Below are 19,404 nucleotides of genomic sequence, written 5' to 3'. Positions count from 1 at the left end.
TTAATATATTACCCCTGTACTGATCAGGAAACAATATGTCGTGATTTCAAAGCCCAGCAGGAGCCCAGGCATGAAGGGGGAAGAGATTGAGAAAGCACTGGGCCCAAGCCAAACAATCAGGAACCTTCCAAGGTTGAGAATTTCAAGCCTGCAGAGCCTGTGTCTCTCAGGCCCAGTTTCATTGAGGCGTCAGACCAGCATGGTTGTTTTTTTAAAAACAACAACAACAACAACAACAACCAACCAAACCATATTTGGCAGACTGGGCTACTTTGTCCTGACTTCCACAACTGCTGAATGAAACACAAGGCCCATTGCAGTTTCTGCAAGGATGCTATCAGCTCCAGTTCCAAGCTGTATTTGAACTGAGTGGAACAGAGCTATTATTGAAAGGGGGGAGCAGAGATGTGCTGAGCAAGCAAGGGGAGCAACATGGCTCACTGAAACGTACTCAGGCTACAAACAATCAACGTCCCACTCCAGAAATATAAAAACACACACAAAGGCAACAGAGTACCCAAAAGGCTCAGAGCCAAGATAAGATGCCAATAAACAATACTGAGCTGCTCCCTAGAAAAATAACGAAAGCACCTTCCTGCAAGACTAAACTTTCACTATCTATTTAGTTAGGTCTTGCAATAAGTTTTTATCAGATAGAAGCCAGAGCCTTTGCAGCTTTTATTGACTCACAACTTTTAATCAAAACACAGGGACATAGAAACGATGAAGTATGTACTCTGGATTTATAGGTCTGATAAAGTCGGAGCCAGAACATTAATTCAAGATCCCAGCCCCAAACAAAACATGGTGTGTGTTCTTTCCATTTTCAAAAGATAGAAGATGTTGTTGTATATTTACTATGACTGTGTCCCAAGAATTAATTAAGAGGAATATAAAAACCATAAACGACAGAGCTGTCATTGCGTTTCAACATCTGCTTAGCTGAAATGGCTGAAGCTTTGAATCTGACAACTTTAGGCTACAGCAGCAATGAATCATTTGGCTTCTAAAGTAAAAAAAAAAAAAAAAAAAGGTGAACCAAATGTACTCATATGTTTTATATGAGTACATTAAACAATGCGGGAAGTTTTAGGTCACTGTAAATCATGGCCAGTAGCTGTAAAACAAAGATGTAGCATGACAGAACAGGTGAAAAACCATCAGAACTACCATAAACTACAGAGTTAATGTGGAAAGCCTTCTAAAACAAATGATCACAAGACAATGAGTTGTATTCAGTGCTGCAGAAGCAGAAAATCAGAGAGAAAGGTCAAGTATGTGGCACAGGGGAACTCACGCAAGTTGTCCCAGCCCAATTTTTGGTGATTCTCCTTTTGCATTGACGTTTCCCACCTCACCTCCCAGCCTTTTTCAAAGGATCCCCTAATACTCAGGAGAGATTTTTTGTGAAGTCAGAGTAGCATCACGTCTCTCTGGTTCAAAACTCCAGTCTCATCCAACCACAGCAATTCTATGTATGGGCTTAGCTAGCTCCTCTGCTCAGTATACTTGCACCAGCATGCAGCAAATGTGGGCAAATGATGGTGCCCTGGAAAAAGTTCATCACCACTGCCCTTGCTACTACAGCTGATGTGGCTGCAGAGGAGGAAATGTCTGGGCCATACAGCATGGTCCCAATGTCTGGTGCAGGTACAGTGGTGCCCCGCAAGACGAATGCCTCGCAAGACGGAAAACCCGCTAGACGAAAGGGTTTTCCGTTTTGGAGGTGCTTCACAAAACAAATTTCCTATGTGCTTGCTTCGCAAGACGAAAATGTCTTGCGAGTTCCTGCGGGGTTTTTTTCCTCCCCCCCCCCTTTTTCCCAAGCCGCTAAACCGCTTATCAGCTGATGGCTAAGCTGCTTAACAGCTGATCTTTAAGCCGCTTAACAGCTGATGCTAAGCCGCTTATCAGCTGATCTTTAAGCCGCTTAACAGCTGATGCTAAGCCGCTTATCAGCTGATCGTTAAGCCGCTTATCAGCTGATCTTTAAGCCGGCTAAGCCGCTAATACTGTAGCGCTAAGCCGCTAAACCTCTAATGGGCTTGCTTCGCAAGACGAAAAAACCCGCAAGACGAAGAGACTCGCGGAACGGATTCTTTTCGTCTTGCGAGGCACCACTGTACATCAGGAGCACGGCTGGCATACCTCAGATGATGGTGCCATCACATAGGAGCATAGGGGCGGGAAGCTATGCTCACCATTCCACGCATGCTGCCGCCACCATGGGCATCCTGCCTGCAGTAGCGTGGCAGGGGGGAAGGAGAACCAACTGAGGGAAGCTTGCCTGGGGCCTCCACAAAACCTGGAAATGGCCCTGTGTGCAGCTCCATGAATACACAATGGATAATAAACCCAGGCAACTTCACCATACTCTTCAGAGTCAATGGGACACATTAAAAAGCCCAGGCCCCCAGTTTTAACTGAGAATTTTTGTTAATTGCTTTGATGTATTCCATTGGAGTTTATAACTGCTTTGACAGTAGTTTAGGATGTTTGCATTTATTTAAGGTTTCTTCACCTCTCCATGTGCAAGTCCATGCACAATATTTAATACGACAATTTGCAGCCACCCCTCGTATTTCCTTTCACTGAGTATCAGAGAAAATGTACTTAAAGCTTCTCTGCAAATGGTTCCATTTCCAGCAGCGCTTCAATGATTGAGCAAACCAACTGGGGAAAGTAATCACGTAAATGGTCTCTGCATGAAACGATTAATGAGCATTGATCACATAAGGAGCAAAAAGAGCTCTGAAGACACCAAATATCTTCGTTGTTTTTTTTAAAAAATGATATTCCAGAAATCTTCCATTCATTTTTGATATCTTCTATATTTTATGATATATGTATAGCTAAAGCTATGGTTTTCCCAGTAGTGATGTATGGAAGTGAGAGCTGGACCATAAAGAAGGCTGATCGCTGGAGAATTGATGCTTTTGAATTGTGGTACTGGAGGAGACTCTTGAGAGTCCCATGGACTGCAAGAAGATCAAACCTATCCATTCTGAAGGAAATCAGCCCTGAGTGCTCACTGGAAGGACAGATCCTGAAGCTGAGGCGCCAGTACTTTGGCCACCTCGTGAGAAGAGAAGACTCCCTGGAAAAGACTCTGATGTTGGGAAAGATTGAGGGCACAAGGAGAAGGGGACGACAGAAGACGAGATGGTTGGACAGTGTTCTCAAAGCTACTAACAGGAGTTTTACTAAACTGGGGGAGGCAGTGGAAGACAGGAGTGCCTGGCATGCTCTGGTCCATGGGGTCACGAAGAGTCATAGAATCATAGAATCATAGAGTTGGAAGAGACCACAAGGGCCATCGAGTCCAACCCCCTGCCAAGCAGGAAACACCATCAGAGCACTCCTGACATATGGTTGTCAAGCCTCTGCTTAAAGACCTCCAAAGAAGGAGACTCCACCACACTCCTTGGCAGCAAATTCCACTGTCGAACAGCTCTTACTGTCAGGAAGTTCTTCCTAATGTTTAGGTGGAATCTTCTTTCTTGTAGTTTGGATCCATTGATTTTTGTTGTTGTTTAGTCGGACATGACTAAACGACTAAACAACAACAAAAATCTCTTTATTCTACCAGGAGATACTGGTACATCCCTCTGTGGGGATTTTTGAGGAATCAGTATTAAGTAAGGCTGTTGTAAACACTGGGAATAAAAAATATATATATTATAAGATTCCCAGAAAGCCAGTCTATTTACTCAAAGTCCAGCTGCTTTAGCGCCATTTTTGTGTGTGTGTGCTTTCAAATAGGTCTTCTTCTTGCCTTCACTCATTTGCCCCCCCATGTTGAAAAGGGGATGCTTTCTACAGATGGCTGAGCTTATTAATGAAAAGCAATCCTTGTCCCACTTCCACCACCCTCTGTTATTCATTGCTTTATATATTTTAAAAAATGCCTCAAGACGGCTTAAAGGTAAAGGACCCCTGACAGTTAAGTCCAGTCGCGAACAACTCTGGGGTTGCGGCGCTCATCTCGCTTTACTGGCCGCAGACAGTTTTTCCAGGTCATGTGGCCAGCATGACTAAGCGAACCAGAGCAGCACACGGAAACACCTTTTACCTTCCCGCTGGAGCGGTACCTATTAATCTACTTGCTCTTTGACGTGCTTTCAAACTGCTAGGTTGGCAGGAGCAGGGACTGAGCAACGGGAGCTCACCCCGTCACAGGGATTCGAACCGCTGACCTTCCGATCAGCAAGCCCTAGGCTCAGTGGTTTAGACCGCAGCGCCACCCATAAATGACTTACAGCTCTGTAAAATTACACACAGGTAATAATCAGGTGACAACAAAGGGAACCAAAATGCAATAAACAACATTCTATTTATCAACACAGTGCCGACTTAAGAGCACAGAACTTGAACCAAGACCCCCTGCTTGGATACGGAAACGCTTGGGAAGGGCTGAGCCAGCAACCCACTACCCTCTTCAGTTTGATTCACTTACTGCAAACAGAAGCTATGAAGCAAAAAGACTCTGCAGATCGAAAGTGTGACAGAAAAAAAGAAACAGTAATCTGAAAGAGGTTTTCCCAGTAGTGATGTATGGAAGTGAGAGCTGGATCATCGAGAAGGCTGATCGCCGAAGAACTGATGCTTTTGAATTCTGGTGCTGGAGGAGACTCTTGAGAGTCCCATGGACTGCAAGAAGATCAAACCTCTCCATTCTGAAGGAAATCAGCCCTGAGTGCTCACTGGAAGGACAGATCGTGAAGCTGAGGCTCCAATACTTTGGCTACCTCATGAGAAGAGAAGACTCCCTGGAAAAGACCCTGATGTTGGGAAAGATGGAGGGCACAAGGAGAAGGGGATGACAGAGGACGAGATGGTTGGACAGTGTTCTCAAATCTACCAGCATGAGTTTGACCAAACTGTGTGAGGCAGTGGAAGACAGGAGTGCCTGGTGTGCTCTGGTCCATGGGGTCACGAAGAGTCGGACACGACTAAACGACTAAACAACAATCTGAAAGAGCAATTTGCCATCGCTTGTGTATGATGGGATGTGGCAGTCTCCCCAGTCTTTTCCTTCCCCGTCCTCTACCCACCCCACCCCGCTCTCCTCTGCTAAATTACCATAGCTAAAAAGAATGTGACATTTGATGCACCTTTTGACTCTCTGCTCAAACGGGAAGAGTGACACTTCCCAGCACTTCTTATGGCATTAGTGTTGGAAGTACAAAGTCGGTCGCCTTTTCAGCAGGTGACAGCCTGAGGGCGCCAGCTCATCACAACATTGATCAGAACATTGTATTTGGCAGCTGCATCATTCTTTATTCCTTTAACCTCCCCTTCATGTCCTCTCCTGAGTAACTGCCTCTGTATGTGCAGCAGATTCACATGTTTGTATTCTGCCTGCCTTTGGATTCTAGGTTGCAAAGAACCCCTCCCTTCCCAAACAAACTTAAATATTTTCAGGATTACGATAATGGTAATAATATTCGTATTATTAATTTTCAAGAAGCTAGAAGGGAATTTTGATGGGGGGGTTATCTTGCGACGCTTCTTCTTGCATGCCCTGGCTTATCAAAGAAACGTAGCAGGGGGAAAATACCAAACTGTTTCCTTCCTAAGCTTGCATCAATTTTCTGTAATTTAGGGCAGACTATAGCTGAGCAGTGAGGGATGCGGGTGGCGCTGTGGGTTAAACCACAGAGCCTAGGACTTGCCGATCAGAAGGTCGGCGGTTCGAATCCCCGTGACGGGGTGAGCTCCCGTTGCTCGGTCCCTGCTCCTGCCAACCTAGCAGTTTGAAAGCACATCAAAGTGCAAGTAGATAAATAGGTACCGCTCCGGCGGGAAGGTAAACGGCGTTTCCATGCGCTGCTCTGGTTTTCCAGAAGTGGCTTAGTCATGCTGGCCACATGACCCAGAAGCTGTACGCCAGCTCCCTTGGCCAATAAAGCGAGATGAGCGCCGCAACCCCAGAGTCGGTCACGACTGGACCTAATGGTCAGGGGTCCCTTTACCTTTTATAGCTGAGCGGCAGAGTTTTCAGCTTCACAAACAAGCTTCACAAACAATCGCAAAGCATCTCCAGGTATGGCTGGGAAGGAATCCTGCCTAAAATCTTGATGAGCAGCTGCCAGAGAATGTAAACAAATACTGAACTACATGGACCTCAGTATAAGGCAGCATCCCATGTTCCCATGAGTGGTGCATTGGATGTAAGTTATTTGTGACAGGATAAGGATGAAAAGAGTAGGCAGAGGAACTGAATTTTGCAGAGATGCCAACGAGGGTGCCCTTGCGGGGCAAGACCTTAAATACACTATTTTGCTTTTAGTAAACAGGCTGTGAATTAAGCCTAGGGACTTCTCTGCAGTGACTCCCTGTCTGTGGAATGCTCTCCCCAGGGAAATTCGCCTGCCACCTTCATTATAGACCTTCAGGACGCGGATGGCACTGTGGTCTAAACCACTGAGCCTCTTGGGCTTGCCAATCAGAACGTCGGCGGTTTGAATCCCCGTGACGGGGTGAGGTCCTGTTGCTTTGTCCCAGCTCCTTCCAAGCTAGCAATTCGAAAGCACCCCAGTGAAAGTAGATAAATAGGTTTTGCTGCGGCAGGAAGGTAAATGGTGTTTCCGTGCACTCTGGTTTCCGTCAGGGTTCTCTTGGCCTGAAAAGTGAGATGAGTGCCGCAACCCCATAGATGCCTTTGATTGGACTTAACCATCCGGGTGTCCTTTACCACCTTCTTCTTCTTCTTCTTCTTCTACTTCTTCTTCTTCTTGCCAGGCAGAAACGTTCCTTTTTAAGCAGGCCTTTGGTTGATATGATGAACATCCTATGCCCTTTTAAAATGTGGGGTGGGGGTGGGGGGGTTATTGGGATGTTGCTTTTATTTTGATTATATATTTTATATTTTGATTTTGTTCTGTGAACCACCCTGAGATCTCTGGGTATAGGGCGGTATATAAATTCAATAAATGATAATAATAATAATAATAATAATAATAATACTAAGGCAAGAGTTAGTGTCACTCTAGCAGCCAGACAGGTGGGAGCTCTCGCTCTGGCCCAGGTGAGCTGCTATCTCTTGCTGCTTTTGCCGCTCTTAGTACCAGCTCAGGTTTGCCACCTATGCCTTAAAGGCTACAGTAAGTAGCTACTATTCACATTCCTAACAAGTGCATGTAAAAACATATTTGGGAGAGCAGAGCCTGTGAAAACTCTGCTTTAAGCCAACCTCATCTTCATTGTTCATCCTCAACCTTCCCCTTCAGTATTCTGAATGAAAGGAGGAAGAAACAATCAGAATATAATTTTACCTTATCTGATAAGGGTGCAGATCCTTGTTTTTAAGTCTGGACCAGGCTGCCTTTTTTTGTTCCCTTCCTGCCAGAGAAATCCATGATTCTACATCATGAGGGGATTTTGAGTGATGGATACTTTTAAATCAGCTAATACCCCACCACCCAAAAGAAAGGGGGGTGAAGCAACATTCATTACTTGAAAACAAATTAATTTCTGAAGTTTCCGAAATCTTTGGTGTGATACAAAATTTGGTTTTTCTATATATTACTGCCTGTCTCAGAGCTTGTCTCTGCCATCATCTACAGATAGATGGATAGCTCAGTTGGTTAGACCATGGTGCTGATAACGCCAAGGTTGCAGGTTCAATCCCTGTATGGACCAGCTGCATATTCCTGCATTGCAGGGGGTTGGACTAGATGATCCTCAGGGTCCCTTCCAACTCTACAGTTCATAGAATCTACAGATTCTATGATTCTATAGGTAAATTGTTTTATTTGTCCCCCAAATGATCAAAAACAGAACTGAAGAACACAGTTTTCCACGTGGGAGGAAAAATTAATTACAACAGTCAGCTGCTTTGTATAAACTGGGTGGATGACTAAGTTTGATTTAGCCATTTGCCTTTCAGCTTTGGCTTTCATCTCTCTAGCTTTTCAAGTCCAGGATATATATCTTCCGCTAACACCCCTTATGAGGTTCAGAAGTGCCTAAGCTCATCTAACACTTTTATGTTTCTTTCCAAATTGGAGGCCCCAAATTGCAGAGATTTCAACTTGATGATCATGTGAGATTTGAGCTGATGGTCGTATGAAAAAGAGGACAGACCAAAATGAGTCACAGAATCACAATTCTGCAGCTCCATTTCCTGTACTTTTTTAGAAAAACTAGCACTTACTCCTGGGCCGCACTGAGCCAGAGGACTGAACTACTTTATTTCTAAAATTTAGCTTTTTTACATAAAAAAGTTATTTGCTCTGGTTATTCCCTTATTCACTTGCTCAGTTTTAACATGCGCCATGACACAAGTTACATAAAAAGATGAGCAACAGAAGAAATTATCAAGACATTTTCCTAACAGCTGAAATTGCTCGTGTAATTTATGTTTCCATTTCAGCCCTTCTCTTTACAAACCAGCATACATTCCTGACACACTGTTTATTCTCAGCTTATGTTGCGTGTCAAGGTCCCCAGGTCCACCCCAATAACTCACACATCACACAGAAGTTTTTGTTTAAGATTTTTGGCATAATTTTGGCCACAACTTTATTAAAATACAAATTTGTGAGTGGTTGCGTAGGCATTGGTTGCGACTATCTGCCCCCACCATGGGGGACAGACTGACATTCCGCACAATGCGAAAGTCAGAATGGGGGAATACACTTGGGGGTTACGCGGAGCAGGGAACCTGCCCTCACCCCAAATGCAACCAGGAGCTCATTGCTATGGCCCGAGCCCCCTTGACAGAGTGGACAAGCAATAGTTAGCTCCCAATTCCTTTAACGGAATCCCTTGCAGCAGCAGCATTAGAGGGGCAGGCACAGCCGATCCATGCCCCTCAACCAACCAAACCATAAACCAATGCCTAACCGCGAACCTTACAAGTTGTGACGATTTGCTACGCAGTAGGCAAAAACCAAATGGCCCCAGCCAATCAGCCAGATGGACAAAATTCCTACCAGGCCCCCGCTCCAAAGCAGACGACCCCATGACAGGCATAGCAAGGTCAAAGCGAACAACCCTATTCTAGGGAGGGAGGGACGGGCAATCCGATGCACGGGCGAAAAGAGGAAGCCCTAGCCTCGTGCAAGGAGTTTTACTATTTCTGGCTGTCAATCAATAAATGGCAACATTAACTTCTTCCCAACAACAAGGGACGCCCCAAGCGCATCAGTGGCCAAAGATCAATTAGCCCGCCCCCCAACTTTGGAGTGTCCTGGCGGCCCCCACCGCAACACGTGCTCTCCATGAAAGAGAACACGCTTTGCACAATCCACCTAACATGTTACACTGGCTGCAGAATGAGCACATTTTATTCTGCCAACAGGGAACTGATAACTCATTTACTGCTGATTTTGAACGAGTTCTTGCTATGGCTGCCATCTCTCTCCCAATAGGATTCCAAGAGAGTCTTCCCACCCCCCTTTTCTATAACAAAACACTACATGGCATACCAAAGCTGGCAAAGCATTTCTGAAAAACATCACCTCAAGAAGGCAAGTTATTCATATGCATGTTCTCTATCACCCGTGTAACTTACGTTCCATGAAATAGGGGCCAGGTTCAATTCGCCATACAATTTGTCCTTTCTGCGTTCCGGTCACACCACGATTCTTGGAGTCCCAGAAGTTTGCTGGTGAATTCTCATCTGGAAGATGAAAGAAAAAGCATGTCATAACCCAACCAGCTATCAGGGAAGGCTGGCAAGCAGTTTATTTTTAAGAGCGAACCTTTGTACAAGGATGCTTGTCTAATGAAAATTCCCCCAAAAGATTTTTTTAAAAAATTATTTCTGTGCCTGTCTTTTTTTACACATGTATTCTGCATGCATTATGCAGAAAATCGTAAGATAAAAGATTGCTCACAGAAATGATGTTTCTTCCTTATAAAACAAAATAAGAAAAGCTGACAACTAATACGTGGCAACTGAACTAAGGTTACCAGACATCCCCATTTCCCGGGAACAGCCCCGGATTTACAAATCAGTCCCCATACAAAATCAATTGAAGCTGAAAAGTATCCCCAGATTCATTGAAAAAAATCTGGTAACAGCGGCAGCAAGAATATTATTGGCACAAAAATGGAAACAAGAAGAATTACCAACAAAAGAAGAGTGGCAAATGAAATTAATGGACTATGCAGAATTAGATAAGATGACAGGAAGGATTCAAATCCTGCGGGACCAGAGATTCTTGGAGGACTGGAGTAAATATTTGAATTATTTGAAAAGCAATTGTAATAAACAGATTGCTAAAAGTTTTGTAAGGAGGACTATGCAAAATACTGCAGAGAAGACTATGAAGAGAGTTATTAGTTAAGGACAATTAAAAGTAATAGACAAATTAAGAAATGTAGACTAAGTGATAAAGACTGAAAAATCTTCAGATGCGGTTGATGGAAGTCTAAAACATTGTATAAGATAAGAAAATATGTTAAATGATTGTTGGAAATGAGATGTTAAAAATTAATGTATATGAAATGTTATATATTATATACGATATGTTAAATATATATATATATGAAAGAAAAAATCTGGCAACCTTAAACTGAACCATTCTTTCACATTCAATCATATTAAGTCTTTGTGCAGATACTAAGTTGTCCAGACAAATGATCCTTGGGGAAAATGTCTTTTCTACAGGTTTCCCCTCAGGAGGCCAAAAACTGAGAGGTGGGAAGAGAAGGGCAAGCAAGTAAATGAGCAGGAAGTCAAAATACCTCCCCACATGGCTAAGGGGGTAAAGTGATTCCCCCTCCACAGGAAGTCCACATCTTGCTGGGATTCTTCTGTGAATTCTTATGAAGTTTGAGTCAAGAAAGCTTCAATTCAGAAAAGGCTCCTCCAATCAGTGGAGTTGCATCCTTCGTGGGCGACCGGGGTGTGTACATGTGCCCCAGGCAGGACCAGGGGCTGGGCACGGAAGGTAAATAAAACCCACAGCACCAGCCAAACTTTACCACTGCATCCCCCTCAATGCTGCCATTTAGCAAGGGGGCTAGAGGCACAATGGCAAGACCCCTGGTGGCAAGCAAGGTGGGGGTTACTGAGAGGGGATGCCTGGCTCGCGCCCCCTCAAAATCATGCTCCTGGGGCTACACACACACACACCTGGCTCTCCACACACTACACTCCTGCCTCCAATACTCAGAAATCAGCAGCATAAGCAGTGCACGGGGAAGGTACACACACATTTTTAAGGAGATGTAAAATTAGGAGAAACCTGTAAGCAAAATGCAGAGGTGAAAACATCAGACCAGAGAGGCATGAACTCAGTCCGCCAGGTAAAACCATCAAACAGAAGAAACTGTTATAAGAGTTCCAAGGCGTCATAAATAAAATGTACATACACAAGTGAATAAATAAAACCTCTTCCAGTAGACTGGCTGAGTTCTTATCACTTGTTAAATTCTGTAAATAAATTAACTTCTCGCCAACCCCTTACAAAATAAAAACAGGTCTGGCTAAAGGTAGAGCAGACCTGTCAAAAGAGCATCTTCTGTGTATGAACAGGGATAGGTCTGACAATGGATTCAAGACCCAAGGTATTTACCATTCCTAAAGAATGGCCCAGACTAACCAGGAAAAGGCAAGCGAGCAAGCATTACCAGGTATCTTGACGGACAGGGGACAAGTCATACTCTCGAATTTCAATTGTAGACCACCTCTTTTCTGTTACATTTGATTTAGGGTGGTCTTTGGCTAAGGGGCTGGAAAATTTGTAATGCCAAACTTAAATTTAGGCTGTGTGCTATGAAGACCCCTAACCGGACCAGTTTGCTTCATGTACGCAAATCACTGGATCAGGCTGCAAAGCTGGTGCAGGAATTCTGCACACAGGTGCATCTCCCCCTGACACCTGCGATATCACCTTTCCGTGAAGCGGGAAGAAGCCCTTCTTCGAGTACAAACAGATTTCTGCCGCCTCGTGTCATCAGAGGCTGCAAACTTCAGCTGAGACCGTTCTCTCCATTTTCTTCTGAGCAGCTGAAATTGTAAACTGGGATCTGAACTTGAAGCTTGCGTCAGCTATATATACACATAAAACACTTAAAGGGTCAAACACTGCCAAAGGTTAGTAGTTTAGCAAGCAGTGTTCTTGCCTTACAGTCACAAAACCAAACGTTCTGGCAGGAACCTTCAGATGCATTCCATTTATTAGCAAATAACTCATGATGGGAACAGCCACAAAGGCCAGAGAAGGGCAAGTTACCAGCATGACGTGTCCTGCTGCACCCAAGGAGGAAGCGATATTCATGAGTTCTTCACATCATACTCATTTTGCTACTGCCATCTGGGAAAGGTTTCCTAAAAGCAATTCCCATTTCAAGAGTCATTTAGAGGTAAGGATAAAGCAGCAACAAATCCATAATATTCTAATTATAATGATCAGGGAGGGCAAGAGAATACTCAAACCTGCTACCTAAAACTCAACCAAATAATCTAATCTGGAAAGCCTGCTTATTTTAAGTGTTGATATTTGGCTCACCATATGAACACTGTGGTCAAGGCAATTTTGTACCATTCAGTTAGTGCACAGGGCAGATCAAACAATTCCTTCTTTGCTAGGTGGTCTGTGGCCTGTCACTTAACCATTCCTGTGATGAAACAGAGTTGTTAATGCATGAAGGCAAATGTCATATCATGGAAGTCCAATACCACTGTCTTCCGCGCCAGGCATTTCAACCCAGGACACTAAAAAAACCTGCTTTGAGCTTTTCTCAGCTGTTTGCACAGATGGAGAATGATATTAATGTGGGCCAGAAAGCAGATTTTCATTCCCTAGTAAGCCATTTTAAATCTAAATGTACAATTCTAGCCAGAGTTAAGTTTTGCACTTGAACTACAAATACCGTTTTTGCGGCAAGGGCAAAGAACACTTATATGCTGGACACAGCGAATTTGAAAAAAAATAATGTACAACTGCTGATGCCAAAACAGCTTGCTGCCTGAGGCAAAGATCAGAATGGGACCCACACACCACACTATGTGTGCAGAGGCTTACCAATCTTAGTTCAACACTAGTGATGGGAAAGCACATGGGAGCATCAGGCTAACTTGCAGAGCACAGGACTGACACAGCCTCGCCCTCCCAACATCTTACTGCTATTGGTCATCCTTCAGCACCCTCTTGCCGCACTCTGCCTAATGATAGGACCAGTTTTGGGTTGGGTACATGCAGATTGTTTTTGTGAGGGTGCTTCCAGACAGTCAGCGTTTTGCGGGAGGGATTCAACCACATACTAGAACTTTTGGACTGCACATTTAAAGCTCTCTGTCATCCTAGCACATGGGTAGGCAAACTAAGGCCCAGTGCCCAGGTCTGGCCCAATCGCCTTCTAAATCTGGCCCATGGATGGTCCAGGAATCAGCGTGTTTATACATGAGTAGAATGTGTCCTTTTATTTAAAATGCATCACTGGGTTATTTGTGGCACCTGCCTGGTGTTTTTTACATGAGTAGAATGTGTCCTTGTATTAAGGTAAAGGTAAAGGGACCCCTGACCATTAGGTCCAGTCGTGGCCGACTCTGGGGTTGCGGCGCTCATCTCACTTTATTGGCCGAGGGAGCCGGCGTAGCTTCCGGGCCGGGTCATGTGGCCAGAATGACTAAGCCGCTTCTGGTGAACTAGAGCAGTGCACGGAGAGGCCATTTACCTTCCCGCCGGAGCGGTACCTATTTATCTACTTGCACTTTGACGCGCTTTCGAACTGCTAGGTTGGCAGGAGCAGGGACCGAGCAACAGGAGCTCACCCCATCGCAGGGATTTGAACTGCGACCTTCTGACTGGCAAATCCTAGGCTCTGTGGTTTAACCCACAGCGCCACCTGCGTCCCTGTCCTTGTATTATCTCTGGGTAATTTGTGGGCCATAGGAATTCATTTTCCCCAAAAAATATAGTCCAGCCCCCGACAAGGTCTGAGGGACAGTGGACCAGCCCCCTGCTGAAAAAGTTTGCTGACCCCTGTCCTAACAAAACAAGTCCGTGGAAGCGGGGGGGGGGGGGAGATACGGAGTTATAGCAGTTTGGAAAGCGTAAGGGCTAACAACAAGATGTGCAAACACCATCAAGCAAACCAGGATGACTACCAGATGAATAACCGCCCCATAAACAAACCTGATTGAATGCTCAATGAAGAATGGACACCCCATAAGCTTTGTGCAAGCAAATCAGGATGAATGCTGAATTAAAAAGGTCTGGATGAGTAGAGTTCCCTTGCAACCTTTTGGCTTTAGTAAACAGAGACTTTTCAAGTGAAATCTGTTTTCTAGCCTCAGACCAGGCTTGCTGTATCAGTAGCTAAATCTGATTTCCCTGCACAGTCAACACCTCCATTGCTAATAGGATTGGTGATATGTGAATGTTTTTTGACTGCTGGAAACGCATATATTGGACAGCACACTGACAAAGAACAATTTCCTTCCAATAATACACTTTCCATTTGCGAGAAGCTGAATTTTTTCTTTCCCCCTTTTCAAGTTTTACAACTTCTTTGCAGAACGAATGGCTTTCCGCAGGACAACAGAACCACTCCGAACACACTTTAAATGGTTGCAGAAACAATGCCATCTCCTTTCCTGGCAGCAGTAGCCAATCACACAAACAGATATTAATTTAATGCAACACCTAAGAGAAAACCAATGAGCAACCACCTTTAAAACAATAAATAAGGGGAGATGCTCCATCCATTGCAACATAATTCCCACTCTCCTCCTTTTCAGCTATCTTTCTTTGGCGATCACTCGTAGCTGAGTAAGATTGTTTTCCATAAACACGGTTTTAACAGTGAGTCCATAAGTGACTGGGGAGGCCAATTCTGGATCCACACATCCTTCCACGGTGGGGACATTGGTTTCCAGGCGGGAGCTGATCACGGTGTGGATTTGCCAAGCGTGCCTTCCTCCTAGCATGTTTCTCCCTTGCATCCTGAGTTCAAGTGCCTTCAAAGCCCATGACAACTTTGGTAAAGGCTGTTCTCCAACTGGAGTGCTCACAGGCCAGTGTTTCCCAGTTGTCAGTGTTAATACTACTTTTTTTAGATTTGCCTTGAGACAGTCTTTAAACCGCTTTTGCTAACCACCAGCATTATGCTTTCCATTTTTAAGTTTGGAATAGAGTACCGAGGTGACCCTTCCTGAATCCCAAAATGGTTTTTGGCCTTCTAGGGGGACAGTGGACATAATTTTCACCGCTTGACAGCTTCAAGAAAAATGCAGAGAGCAAAACCAACCCCTGTATATGGCGTTTATTGACCTGATTAAGGCTTTCAACACTGTAAATCGTAATGCCCTGTGGATTGTCCTTCTGAAAATTGGCTGCCCAGATAAATTTGCAAACATTTTCTGCTATATAGACAACTGGCGTGCTAAATGCACAAGACCAATGAGTAAGAAATCAAAGCACTTTGGGAAAGAAGTGCTCCAATTCTCTGTACTATACACAGCACTGAAATCTTCCCTAAAGCAGAAATTATCACCATCCTGTCACAATCACCCAACCCGATAATACACGCACAAAATGAAACTAAACTATATCTGGTATTTTATATTTGCATTAATTCATATCACAGTGCTAAATTAACGTTAAAAGGGATTTTTAAAAAAACGTTATCACATTGCCATATACTGTGTTAAATCTGATTCATGGTTATTTTTCATATTTGGTGTGTGTGTGTGTGTGTGTGTGTGTGTTATTCATCTGGCTTGTCAGTGCTGTAAACCGTCATTGACGTTTCACAATTTAGGTAATCCATTTAGGTAATCAACCCCAAATCAGTTTAAATATGAGCTCCTGAAAGGAGTGTTAGTTTGGATCTGTACCCTCTGCTCCTATAAGTGATTTATGGGGAGGGGGAGGGGGTAACGGAAACAAATAAGTAAGCTTTTGAATCAGTCACCCCAAAAAAACCCAATTGTTAGGTATGAATGAGTAATCAGGATAGAAACCCTGGGGTAATAGCTGTGGGTTTTTTCCTTGTAAATAAGCAAATAGACCAGGGGTCAGCAAGGTTTATCTTGCCTGGGCTGGATTGGTCCCACAGATATCCCTCCGTGGGCTGGATCATGAGCGCCTGTTATTTTCAGCATCTGCACGTGCACAGACGCGATATCTGGCACCGCAGAAGCGAGTCCCTGCTCCGTGCTGGTTTAGTGCAGCGAGCAGGCAGGCGGCTCAGTTCAGGGGCGGCTCGGGGGCCAGTCAAACAACCTCCGCAGGCTGCTTCCGGCCCATTGGCATTGGTTGCTGACCCCTGAACTAGACCCTTTAATAATAACATCTGCTTAGTGGGGAAGATTTGGAGAGGAGTAATGGTAAATCTTGAGTCCAGGTGTGGTTCTTGTTTTGACAAATAAAGCATTCACATTTAAAATTCACAAAAATAAGTAGCTTTATCCTTGTTGTAAGTCAGTTTGAGATTCATTCTTTCTTCGGAGAGGAAGTGACTAATACATTTAATAAAAGAAAAATAATAAACAATACTGCTTTAGTTTCAAATATAAAAACCCACTCCTTTAACGTCAAATATTGCAATTTTTGTACTTCCCTTACCTTTTTTAGGCTACAGAAAGTAATGTAGAATAGATGGGGGGGTTTCCCCCAAAATGAACATTAAATTGAGCTGTTTACATACTCTAAATTTGCCTTTGGCAACAGCATTTTTCATTCTGGTTTTCTACACTTACCTGACCTATCCTGTAGTAGGAGATACCTTCCATTCAATTTCGCATCCGTTTAATCATCTGGAGATGTTCTTAAAAACTGAAATTTCTTTTATAAGGCTTCTGTTATCCGTATGCCAATTCTTCTCTCCATTTTAAAAAAAGTTGCCTTCTTGGAAGAGGGAGTACTTGAATACTGTCTTGCACCATCGCTGACATTGTCACGAGCTCACTTGAGAAGCACCTCTGCATTTCCCATCTTCTGCTTTTTGTTTAGATTGGAACGTTTTAAGAAAGCTTTCTCTTGGCGTTCTTAATGTGCTATTTCTTTTACTAGCTATTTCTATTTCTTTTACTAGCTAACCCACCCAGAGAGTTCACTGCTTATTGCGCTCTGAGCAATTGCTCCCTCTGGGTTCAAACATCACAGAATTAGAACAGATGAAGTATTGTCCTTCAGATTAAGTTATTTGTAGCCACTCCCCTCTGAAGGGTACAGGATGCAAAGTCTTCATCCTCCCTTGGCTTCCTTCCTTTTCTGTTTTCCATGGGAGAATTCTGAACAGTTGATCCCACTACTGTACAGTCATCCAGAGGGTGATAAACAGGGAAAATTCAAAACCCAGAAATGACAAGCGCATTAGTCACAGAAAACAAAACACAAGAACCAAAAGTCTCTCATATTTGTTGCATCTTTGCAATGACATCACTTAGGTACCGTAACAAAGCCAAACATTCTTTTCTTTGTAGGCTGCAAAAGGTTCCCTAGAGTGCACTAACAAACACACAAGGTAATCGTTGTATATTTACTGCATTAGCTTGCATTGGCTTGGGGGCTCTACTTGCTTTCTCATTTGCAGAGAATTCTTGATGATATCAGATGATCTCATATAAACGCCGCAACTAAATGAATAAGCAGCAGTAAAAAATTTTTACCAACTTCGGTTGGTAAGGCCCCTACAACTGCTCCTAGATAACTTGGCCACAGTTGCCCATGCATTTGGTAAGCTCCTGATTTGATTACTGTAATTTGCTCCATGTGGGACTACCCTTTGGGTTGGTCAGGAGGCCATCGCCGGTGCAGAACACAGTGGTGCATGCTCTGGTTATCTCCCGCTTGGACTACTGCAAAGCGCTCTATGTGGGGCGACCTTTGAAGGTGACCCGGAAACTACTACTAATCCAGAATGCAGCAGCTAGACTGGTGACTGGGAGTGGCCAGCGAGATCATATAACACAGGTCCTGAAAGACCTACATTGGCTCCCAGTATGTTTCCGAGTACATTTCAAAGTGTTGGTGTTGACCTTTAAATCCCAGTATACCTGAAGGAGCGTTTCCACTGCCATCGTTCAGCCCGGACACTGAGGTCCTCCTCCAAGGGTCTTCTGCTGGTTCCCTCACTGCGAAAAGTGAGGTTACAGGGAACCAGGCAGAGGGCCTTCTTGATAGTGGCACCCGCCCTATGGAACGCCCTCCCATCAGATGTCAAGGAAATAAGCAACTACAGTGGTACCTCGGGTTACATACGCTTCAGGTTACAGACTCCGCTAACCCAGAAATAGTACCTTGGGTTAAGAACTTTGCTTCAGGATGAGAACAGAAATCATGCTCCAGCGGCGCGGCAGCAGCAGGAGGCCCCATTAGCTAAAGGGGTGCTTCAGGTTAAGTACAGTTTCAGGTTAAGAACGGACCTCCGGAACGAATTAAGTACTTAATCCGAGGTACCACTGTACCTGACTTTTAGAAGACATCTGAAAGCAGCCCTCTATCAGGAAGGTTTTGATGCCTGTTGTTTTATAGTGTTTTTAATATTCTGTTGGGAGATGCCCAGAGTGGCTGGGGAAACCCAGCCAGATGGGCGGGGTATAAATATTATTATTATTATTATTATTATTATTATTATTATTACTCTAGGCTGCTACTTCAGAGACCACCTTATTCCTTATACACACAGACCACTGAGATCTGCAGAAGATCTGCCATCCCCCCCCCCCAATTCTCTAGGAGCAATCATAGAACATCTTGTCCTTTACAGCTGTTTCTTAGGTGAGTGCAGGCTGGGCTGCCAGCATGTGCTCTCCAGCAGCGCTTTTTTAAAGTTTAGAAATAAAGAGGAGGAAATAAAGGAATCTGCAGACAACCTCTCAACACAGTTTGGAAGGTGGTGGTGGTTTTCAGTCTGGCTCTGGTTTTAGGAGCTGGACTAAATGTGAATTGTTGGAAGTGTAGCAGTAATTTGTTGGGAATGCCCTGGAATTAAGGTATTATTGGGAGACATAAACAACTTCAAGATTTAACTAGATGTGCAATTCTACTGAACTGTGTTATTTGGCAAGTGTGTTGAAAAGCTCAAAGTACTTGCCAAATAACTAAATGTATTCATTTAAAAATATTTGTATATTGCTTTTCAACCACAGCCGCTACCAATGTAACATATTGCAAGCAAATAGGTGCATTTTCGTACCACTGGGTTGGAAAATCTTTGCTTAAGGGATACTTAAATTTATTTGCAACAGGATCTTTTTTATTGTACTTACTATGTACATTTCCCCCCTTATGGCCACTCTCTGGTTTTAGGCACAAGTTCCCAAAAACCCATTATGGTATCTTTGAGAATGTGACACTTGTTTTTAAATGCATTTTAAAACACATAGTAAAATACATTTTTAAAAAGGCAATAGACCATGGGTAGGCAAACTAAGGCCCGGATCCGGCCCAACTGCCTTCTAAATCCGGCCCATGAATCAGCGTGTTTTTTACATGA

General features: G+C 43.9%; 1 protein-coding gene across 6 annotated transcripts in view; it reads right to left on the bottom strand.

Moving 5' to 3' along the window:
* HECW2 (HECT, C2 and WW domain containing E3 ubiquitin protein ligase 2) overlaps positions 1 to 19,404 on the bottom strand; it is a 197,397-nt gene that overhangs the window by 95,022 nt on the left and 82,971 nt on the right. For 4 of the 6 annotated variants that reach the window (XM_081023230.1, XM_081023231.1, XM_081023226.1 and 1 more), the window contains exon 3: positions 9,521 to 9,628. In XM_081023230.1, coding sequence (XP_080879356.1) covers positions 9,521 to 9,628 — 108 coding nt within the window. Of the gene's footprint in view, positions 1 to 9,520; positions 9,629 to 12,191; positions 12,287 to 16,663; positions 17,066 to 19,404 lie in introns of those variants that run through there. The other 2 variants (XM_081023229.1, XM_081023228.1) reach the window with 2 other exon arrangements.

This window comes from Podarcis pityusensis, assembly GCF_964106645.2.
Source record: "Podarcis pityusensis genome assembly, chromosome: 1".
In the NCBI taxonomy this organism is placed as follows: Eukaryota; Metazoa; Chordata; class Lepidosauria; order Squamata; family Lacertidae; genus Podarcis; species Podarcis pityusensis.
Note: the sequence above shows the minus strand (reverse complement) of the source record. Positions and strands in the feature narration are given on the sequence as shown.